This window comes from Neodiprion virginianus, chromosome 7, assembly GCF_021901495.1.
Source record: "Neodiprion virginianus isolate iyNeoVirg1 chromosome 7, iyNeoVirg1.1, whole genome shotgun sequence".
Classification (NCBI taxonomy): Eukaryota; Metazoa; Arthropoda; class Insecta; order Hymenoptera; family Diprionidae; genus Neodiprion; species Neodiprion virginianus.
In genome coordinates, this window is record NC_060883.1 from 15,327,263 (window position 1) to 15,337,674 (window position 10,412).

Below are 10,412 nucleotides of genomic sequence, written 5' to 3' on the forward strand. Positions count from 1 at the left end.
TTGGCTTGTCAGACAACTACTAGCGCTACTAGTGGTGGAGATTGGCGGCAAAATCGAGGGACATTTTGCGAACCACTTTTATCAGCGTGTGTCAGAGGGCTGGCGTGGGATTCGCATGTGCTATATCTGTATGTACGATTGTACACAGTGTTGCCATACGGACGGAAATACCGTACATGTACGATAACTTTAAGGGTCGTACGACTTACGATTATCGTACCATAATGTACGATAATCATGCGGTAATTGTGGGCACGTACGACTTTTATGTTAGTTAACGGCGAACGTAACAGCACTCACGGGTAACAAACGTTACTTGCGGATAGCTGTTCTTCCTCATACAGCTATGACTGCTTGACACTGACATTTTTTTTCTTGTCAGCTCTTGCCGATAAGTTACCGCTCGTCGGTAACCTCGATGGTCATATAACCATCATCAATGAGTCCCGGCCCGGGACTCCCGGGCCTCGGTGTCGTGTGTCGTGGCCTCGTGCTCTCGTTTCTCGTTCCCGATTTAATACCGACGCTCTTCCTCGTTACTTTGGAATTTGATACGGACGATCAATTTCGTTTTATTGGTTTAAAATTACAAAGTAAGATTACACATAAGTCTCTTATCATCACGCGCAACATTATTATCAATTGGTAAGAACGCGCTCTCACCATACGCTTATTTTATTAGGGTAACAGACTTGCTTCCAGAATACGCTAAAAATATTTAATGTTTCTGGCTATAATTTTTATTATATTTTTAAGAAAAATATGATGATATTGTATGATATTACTCAATAATGTAAGGTCATATATATATGATCATCTATCACCACAGAGGATGGGATAGAGCGGAAGGTCTCATAAAACACCAATGTGATTTTTCGTATAAGGCCCACTAGCGCCTCTGTTGAGTCGTAGGACAAACTATTCTTCCCCCACCCTTTATTTCAGCGGGAAATCCGAATGAAATTGATAGGCTACTCACTGTTACGGACCACTTTATAGACTACGTAGATTATGAATATGGGACAAAAGAATAATAGAACATCCACTATTACAAGTAATAAGTGTATTCTTTATTGAAGGTAAAGATTATTGAATAACACAATAACATACGTAGTATATTTAACTATATTTACATTTGGTTAAACTTTAGTAGCAACAAAATTACAGATTTCATCTATGGATTCTTGGAATAATAATATATATTTACAATTTCATTTTACTGTGTATAATGCAGCTAGATTTTTATGAAATGTCGTTATTGGAATAAATTTGCGTTCTTCCTGGTGAGATTCAAATTCTTTTTTCGCTATCAATCTAACCTTCCCATTAGCATTATGTAATTCATGTAATATCTAAATGCCACTGAGGATTCATAGTTCCACATTTAATTCACAACAGAATGTTACACACGATGGTTTCACAAAATATAATCATATCGATGAGGAATAAAATATTAATCCAGTACCTGACACCAGCTCTACAAATATCGCTCCATTGACAGAGACTGAAAATTTTGCATCTATATACCTTGAGGATGGTAAACATATATTTCATTATAAGATCAAATCACCGCTTGAAAGCTTGTCACAAGCTTCAAACATTATTCTTGAAAATGAGATCGTCCACAAACCTTTCCAAAAGTTTAGAAACAAATTTGAAAATCCAGAGATTAAAGTTCTTTCCCATTTATTCAGGTTTATAATAAATTGGTTCTTTTTTTTCAGTATTGCTCGAGACATAACACCTCATTATGATTTCTGCCAGGAGACAATGCCAAGTGAACCACTAGAAGGAGTAAGCAATATCAACCAGCGATTGAATGGGTTTGTACAAACATTGAATGGGCTGGTTGACTGATATTTATTTCTTTTATTGTTTCTAACACAAAAAAAAATTCAGGAAATGAAAGTACTTTCAATGATAAAATCCAGTACACTAAAAAGTGCTTGGTGATTTCAAATCGGAATATTTTAAACACCCTAGTGATTACAGAGTTATTATCAAGTACTTGCAGAAACACAATTGAGCAGCTAGAGTGTTAAGGCAAAAGGTTAGACGTCATGAACGTCATGCCTTATCAAAGTTAATTAATTCATGGCTCACCACAAATATCACACCTCCCACCTCCAAAGTTAAAGACAGCTTTACTTTAGTTGAAAAAATAAAAACATTGATTATTCCAGACAACTACACTTTAATATCGCTAGATGTAATATCTCTTTTCACCAACGTTCCGACAGACCTTGCTATGCACGCAGTAAACAACCGTTGGGTTTCTCTAGAAAAAAAGATCCCGATTCCACTTAGTGAACTAGATAAAGCTTTAAAAATTTGTTTTGATTCGTCAATCTTCAAATTTAACAATGACACATATGCACAACAATTCGGGTTGCCCATGGGATCCCCTCTCTCCCCAATCCTGTCAGATCTGGTCATGGAAGACTTAGAAAGGTCATGCATTAGCAATCTAGATTTTGATTTACCCTTCTATTTCCGATATGTTGACGATATTCTAACTGCAGTCCCTGAAGAAAAAATAGATTACACACTGAATATCTTCAACCGATATCATCCACGACTTCAATTCACTATTGAAATAGAAGATAATAACGCCATCAATTTCCTAGATTTATTGCTGATACACAACACAATAATATCAAAACAGATTGGTTCCACAAAAAAACCTGGTCTCAAAGATATTTGAATTTTAATTCCCACCATCCGATGTCCTATAAGATAGGCACTATCTTTAACCTTGTTGACCGAGCCATCAAACTTTCAAGTACAGAATTCCACGACAAAAATCTGTCACTCATATATAATATACTAAGATGGAATGATTATCCTCATGGCCTATTACACAAACATATAAATAAGCGACGCTCCCATATCAACAACGTACTTGACAACAATATTGACTCTGCTCCCGCAGACGACAACAATAGACTTACTACTACATTTATTCCCATCCCATATGTATCTGGTCTCTTTGAGTCATTGAACCGTCTATTTACCAAACATAATGTCAAGTTTGTGGGAAAAAATTCAAAAGATTTACAAATAGTCTTTGACACAGGAAAAGATAGGATCCCCAAGGGCAAACGATCCAATGTTGTGTATAAAATATCTTGCAATGATTGCAACCAAGTTTACATCGGACAAACTGGCCGCCATCTAAACACCAGAATCAAAGAACATCAACGCAATGTACTTGAGATTGAAGAACATCACACTGCTCTAACAAAACATATGACCAATAAAGAACATACTTTTAACTACGACAATACAAACATCCTTTGTGAAGAACCCAATTATTATAAAAGACTATTACTAGAAATGTGCAATATTGTAGGACACACCAATTCCGTTAATCTTAGACAAGATGTTGAACATTTAAGTAATATTTACAAACCGCTAATCTCCGCCCACACACCACATATTGTTTAACCTTAACTAGACACATAAAATTATTGTCCCCATAGCACAGTTTTTCTACATAATTTTTTCACATATTATTTTTTTGTTTTTCTGTATATTTGTTTATATTTGGTTCACCTTCGCTCTGGATCATAATTGTTTCTCCCATCAGTCGTTATTCACCAGTTGACCCTATCGGTTCAACCAAAAATAATTTTGTTAGACATGGAGAACATAGTCATAAAGATCCCGGCTCCACTTCTTGGAAATTGTGCAAACTAATTTTACTGCTAAAAAGACCTTCTTTAAAACCTTTTAATACAATGACATATAGACTGAGAAGATACATAGTTTTTTAATCTTTTCAATTAATGACTACCAACTTGTAACTCCTACATGTTAAACAACCAGAGGAGGTGACAACGACTACTGTTACTCAAAGAACATTGTCTCCACAAATTTTAAATTATGAATTAGACTGTATCTTAGTCCGCTTACTATAAAAAAAAAGGTAAATAACACTCTAAGTCTATTTTTTTTCAATTAATCGAAATGTACTCACTAACCGATAATATATAATAGCCCTAAGAGTATTACATCTACAGTATTTAATGTCTGATTGTACTTTTCTTATAAAAAATTTATGTTGTTCTTGACAGTTAAATAAATAAATCGTTCTGAGGAGGGCCCATATCCGGGCCGAAACGTTAACAAAAAATACGTTTACATAATTGACCGATCACCAAGATTCAATAACAGATAATTAACCGATCACCAAGATTCAATAACAGATTATATACGAGGTCGAGAATTCCTACCCATCATTTTATATTATGAGCCCTCACAAGATTTACAGGATTCTTACGCACAGGGAAAGCCTGGAAAACCGAGAAAACTCAAGGAATTTTTAAAATAAGACTGGAATTTTAAGTCTGCCAAAGAAATAAACTCATTTGTATCCAAAATACTATCGATCTTAAAGAACAAAAAGATTTCACTCAAAATTTTGTTTCTTGTACCACTTCATATATTTTATGTATATTACTTAATACCAAACCTTCTTTCATTTTTTTCTTACGGCAAATTGCAGGCTGTTTTTTGTAAATTGATAGTCAGACAGTAAGATAGTTACTAGGTAATATTAAAGGTATTAGTATTAATGTGTAAAAAAATTGTCATTACTAAAAGTAATTAATACTTTTTTCAGATGGAAGTTTTTGGTGCCAGTTTGATGTTTTATTCAAATACTGCACATGAGTACATGAGGACAAAATTAGCTGTACTGCCCGATTCAGAGACAGTCCATAGATGGTTCAGGAACATCAAATTCACGCCAGGCGTCAGTAAGCCTGTGTTACAGAGCATCAAGAAAACCCATCGAAATTTGTATTTCAAAATGATGTGCTATGAGATGCACATCAGCAAACATATCGAAACTGGTGGCAAAGTCACCTATGGATTTGTTGACGTAGGAGCAGGAGGTACGAATGATACCAGCGAGACATCAGCAGCTTTGGTTTATATGATTGTAGCCTTAAATGGGCATTTGAAAGCTCCCATAGCTTTTTATTTTATAAACGGAACGGGAGCTAAAAAAGAGTCCATATTACTACAAATATTTTATGCACTTTGCACAATTGCAACATTGATGTGAAAAGTTTAACTTCTGATGAAACGAGTTTAAATATTTCAATGTCTGAGTATTTAGAAGCCACATTCCTTGATGTAAATTGTCCAGATTTTTGGGAAAAGGCTATATATTTTCTACATCCGGTAAATAAAAAAAGAAAATATATATATTATGCTATACGCGTGTCATATTATGTTGAAATTGGCAAGAAATTCCCTCGAATCGCGATTAGTATTGAACAGTACAGGCGAAACAATTGAATTGTCACATTATCATAATTTGGTGGACCTGCAAGAAGTGGAGGGTCTGCATTGTGGCACCAAAATTCGAGAGACGTTAATTTTCAAAATGAGAAAGTGAAAGTTAACTTGGCAACTCAAACTTCAAGCTAAAGCACATCAGATGCATTATTGTTCCTGAAGGTAATTTATATTTACCTATATTTGAACAAGCTGGCCATATTGCACAATATTGTAGAAAAATCAATGATATATTTGACTTTCTAAATGTAAAATCTAGCTTTTGCCCTAAATTTGAGGCCCTTCGGTGCATTAGAGCAGATCATTTTGATAGTTGGGGGAAAAAAATGATGGGTGGGTAGAATATATAAAAAAATTCAATGTTAATTCTCCAAATACTTATCAATAAGAGAAAACCTTTGAAAGAAAGGAACACCAACGTACCTGAATGTTATCCAATAAATGTAAGATTTATCATGAAAGTTTAAGTAATTTCACAGGTTTTGTAGCTACTTACTAAAATTCTGCAAATTGAATGAAACTAATCATAATACACATGACCTACTTATTGTCATACGTGTCTTTTATTAATGAGCCAAAAATTTTATATATTTTTAGATTTATCTGAATTTTCTCTCAATTTTGAAAACTCCAGTCAAGATCGGTAACTCATCGATAATAAATTCGAGTAAATCAGCATCATAACATTGAATAAACTATACCGAGAAAGTTGTTAATGTGGTAATTTTCTGAAAAATCAATGACAAATACGAGGAGAAAAACGATTCAATAATTAATGTTATAATACATGGTTTTTTATTACAGTTCTATAAAAAAAACTTACATGGAAAATAATATTTGGTTTGCTAATATATTAATATTAGGAATGATAAATTAGATAGTACGGTGAACAATGATGTATGTATGATACAGATTTGATGGTATGAGGAGTGTTGATATCGCATAAAACGCGATATTTTTCAAATAGTCTCCAATTACTAAATAACAACTGTAGTTGTTAACATAAGTTTCCTATGTTTAATTTTCAATTTAATCAACTTCCTCCATGCGCGACGCATCCTCGTTGTCACCCTCAACTGGCGTCACTTCCGCTGGAGCCGCTTCCTCTTCTTGTGTTGGTTCTTCCTCGTCAATTCCAAGCCCAAGTTTAATCATGCGGTAAATACGCGCAGCATGGACTTGAGGTTCATCTAAACTGAAACCAGAAGATAACAGGGAAGTTTCAAATAACAAAACAACCAAATCTTTAACTGCTTTGTCATTTTTATCCGCTTCTGCCTTCTGACGTAGGGTTTCAATCACTGAATGGTCAGGATTGATCTCAAGGTGCTTCTTTGCCGCCATATATCCCATCGTCGAAGTATCGCGGAGAGCTTGCGCCTTCATTATTCTCTCCATGTTAGCTGTCCATCCGTACTGTGATGTAACAATACAGCAAGGTGAATCTACGAGTCTGTTCGATACAACGACCTTTTCCACTTTGGTATCCAAAATATTTTTCATGATCTTGCAAAGATTTTCAAATTTGGCTTTGTCATCCTCCCGTTTCTTCTTCTCGGACTCGTCTTCGGGAAGCTCAAGGCCTTCCTTGGTTACAGAAACAAGCTGCTTGCCATCAAATTCCTTCATTTGCTGAACAACGTACTCATCAATTGGCTCAGTCATGTACACAACTTCAAAACCACGCTTCTTTACACGCTCAACAAATGAGCTATTGGAAACTTGTTCCTTGCTCTCTCCAGTGATGTAGTATATGTGCTTCTGGTTCGCTTTCATACGTCCGACGTAGTCCTTGAGAGAACAGACTTCGTCACCAGATGCGGAAGTGTGATAGCGAAGAAGGTCGGCTAGCTTGCTGCGGTTTGTGCTGTCTTCGTGAATTCCAAGCTTAATATTTTTGCTGAATTGCTCGTAGAACTTCTTAAATGACTCCTTGTCCTCCGTCAATTCCTCAAAGAGCTCCAGACATTTCTTCACCAAATTTTTTCGGATAACTTTCAGTATTTTGTTTTGCTGCAACATTTCACGTGAAATGTTTAGTGGCAGATCTTCACTGTCCACAACACCTTTCATGAAATTGAGGTACTCTGGTATCAGCTCCTCACAGTTGTCCATTATGAATACTCGTCGAACATAGAGCTTGATGTTATTCTTTCGTTTCTTGTTTTCAAAAAGATCGAAGGGCATGCGCCTGGGTACAAACAGAAGAGCTCTGAACTCAAGCTGACCTTCAACAGAGAAATGTTTCACAGCGAGATGATCCTCCCAGTCATTTGTCAATGATTTGTAAAATTCGCCGTACTCCTCCTGGCTAATATCATCTGCATTGCGTGTCCAGATCGGCTTCGTCTTGTTTAGCTCTTCGTCCTCTGTATATTTCTCAACAATAGTTTTGGTCTTCTTCGCTGGTTTCTCCTTTTTATCCTCATCTCCATCTTCCCCTACATCTTCAATCTTAGGCTTTCCATCCTCTTCTTCTTTCTTCTCTTCGCTCTCAGCCTCAGCTTCATCATCACTGAGCTCCTTCTCCCTCTCTTTTTCTACTAATAGTTTTATGGGATAACCGATGAACTGAGAGTGCTTCTTGACAATTTCCTTAATTTTAGTCTCCTCTAAGAATTCAGTCTGATCTTCTTTGATTTGAAGAACAATTTTTGTACCTCGTCCCAAAGGTTCACCTGGGTCGGGTCTAACTGTGAACGATCCTCCAGCGCTAGACTCCCAAAGATACTGCTCGTCATCATTGTGTTTTGAAACTACAGTCACTCTGTCTGCAACTAGATAGGCGGAGTAGAATCCAACACCAAATTGTCCAATCATAGAGATGTCCGCTCCAGCTTGAAGAGCTTCCATAAAGGCCTTAGTTCCGGACTTGGCGATTGTACCAAGATTGTTTACCAGATCTGCCTTAGTCATACCGATACCAGTGTCAATCAGGGTCAGGGTTCCATCATTCTTGTTAGGGATTATTTTGATGTGCAGGTCCTTTCCGGAATCCAAACGCGACGGATCGGTCAACGATTCGTACCTGATCTTGTCCAAAGCATCACTCGAGTTCGAAATCAATTCTCGCAGGAAAATTTCTTTGTTTGAGTAGAATGTGTTGATGATCAATGACATCAACTGGGCTATCTCTGCCTGGAAGGCGAATGTTTCCACTTCGGGAGCTGTCTCCATTTGCTCAGGCATCTGAAAATTGACACAATATTGATTTACTATTGAGTTCTGTTGAACGATAGAAAAATTCAACGCAAACATCTTTGAAAGTGGGATAAAAAAAATATCACTCAGTTTACTTATTATAAGGAATTTTTATAAAAAATTTTTTTATTTCCAAGTAACATTTAAAAAAACATGCTTACGATTCATTTTTCTGGTACTAAATGATCGGTAAAACTTTGTTGAATCAGTGATACAAACACAAAATTCGTGATTTGAATAGAAAAATATAAGCGCATGATATCAATGTTAAAATCTAGGTTTGTACAAACAACTCAAATATATGGCAAATGATCAGGAAATTGTAATTTTCTCAATATCCCGCAACAATGGGTCGGTGTATTTTCCGATTAAGAAAGTATAGAAAAGTGCAGCAGTCATTATAACGCAAAAGAGGTGTTCAAGCAAGTGATAATTTATTTCGACAAAAGTAGAAACGACATCATTTTTTCACGAAAATTTAAATAGAAGACGAAAAAACGTAGCTCCGATAGCGTGGTGACAACAATGATTGAAGGCATGAAAATTGAAATAACAAAAGCGAAAAGCATTTGAATCAAGCAATTCAATATTTCGAGGCTGTAGTGTGGATCATATACTTACGATTGTTTCTGTTCGGAATATAGAAAACGATGACTAGTTAAATGCTTCGTAAAATTGCTTCCTATAAATGTCCGTAATGTATCACGGTGCACCAGCGTTGATTTCAGCAATGAGACGCGCACGCCGCCTCCTTAACTTATATACTGGCCTGCGCGCCGGAATATTCTCGAAGGTTCTAGATCTTTCTTGACACCAGGGACTTTTGATATCCGGTCAAGGTGGATTCGAGATTTGTTTGCTGCAGAAAAAAGAGAGCGCAGCATAGATAGGGAAAGAACAGTCTGGATTTAAAAATAAAATTGATCTATATGTGAGCCAAATGGTCGCATAAATTTGCGATTTAAATGATGAATATATTCGGACAGTATGATATTTGATGATGTTGTACTTCCGTCATTTGTCGGAGAGAACGTTCCCGAACTCGGAAGCCGGTAAAATTTTCTACAACCTATTATAGAAAAGTACATTGTCACGTTCTCATTTTACAGTTCATTGTAATTTTACATAAAATAACGCAATGGTATAATTGAATCATTATTTGACATACTGTTATATCTAATAATTGCCGATGATGTATCATTGATTTGCTCGTGCACACATCGGCGCCTACGCAATCGCATACGTGTAGACCAGCATATAAGTGTAGGTCGATGCTGCACAATGCGCCTTGTGAACTATAGACCAAAATTATAAATACTAATGCAATTTCAATGCCGGATGATTTGATAAGAATTTTACTAATTCGATTCAATTTGATCATATTTACGAGTACTTGGATTCGGATAATGTTGTAAATTTAAAACTGATCACCGTCATGCAGCAAGTATCAAATTACAAACAAAACGCTTGTACTCAATTTGTTTTCCGTATTAGTTATATTTTTTGGTGGTTTTTTTTTTCTCAAGGGTGAAAGAAAACTGGAAGGAGCAGGAAAATGTTGAATATTCTATTATCTTCAAATTAAAAGATAACGTTATAAACCATTTTTAAAGAATACTTCGGAAAATATGTATTTAGAAATTATGAAATAACACCATCTCGATCGGTATATCTTTCATTTTTGACCATCGAATCCCTGTAAATTGTTGTCGACCGAGCGACGTTGCATCCTTGCCTTGATTAGTGGCGTTCTCGCACGGTGAAATTTCAAACCTTCAGCTGTACAAGTTTGAATATATAGTCATATTAATAGTCACAGAATGCAAGAAAGTAAAAAAAATTTATGGAAAAATAATCATCGCGATAGACCTTCTGACAAATAGGTTTAAAAAAATTTTAAAATA

At 35.8% G+C, this 10,412-nt stretch overlaps 1 protein-coding gene and 1 long non-coding RNA gene across 2 annotated transcripts; one reads left to right on the forward strand and one right to left on the reverse strand.

Annotated features, from left to right (window-relative positions):
- The first annotated feature begins 3,174 nt into the window (after positions 1-3,174).
- LOC124308386 (uncharacterized) lies at positions 3,175-6,569 on the forward strand. Its single transcript, XR_006908978.1, has 2 exons — positions 3,175-3,928; positions 4,625-6,569. It is a non-coding gene; the product is annotated as an uncharacterized LOC124308386 (long non-coding RNA).
- Positions 6,080-9,360, reverse strand: LOC124308359 (heat shock protein 83). Its single transcript, XM_046770998.1, has 2 exons — positions 9,130-9,360; positions 6,080-8,496 (listed from the first exon to the last, which is right to left on the reverse strand). The coding sequence occupies exon 2, from the start codon at positions 8,494-8,496 to the stop codon at positions 6,337-6,339; it is 2,160 nt and encodes a 719-aa protein (XP_046626954.1). The 5' UTR covers positions 9,130-9,360; the 3' UTR covers positions 6,080-6,336.
- Between the last annotated feature and the right edge of the window lie 1,052 nt (positions 9,361-10,412).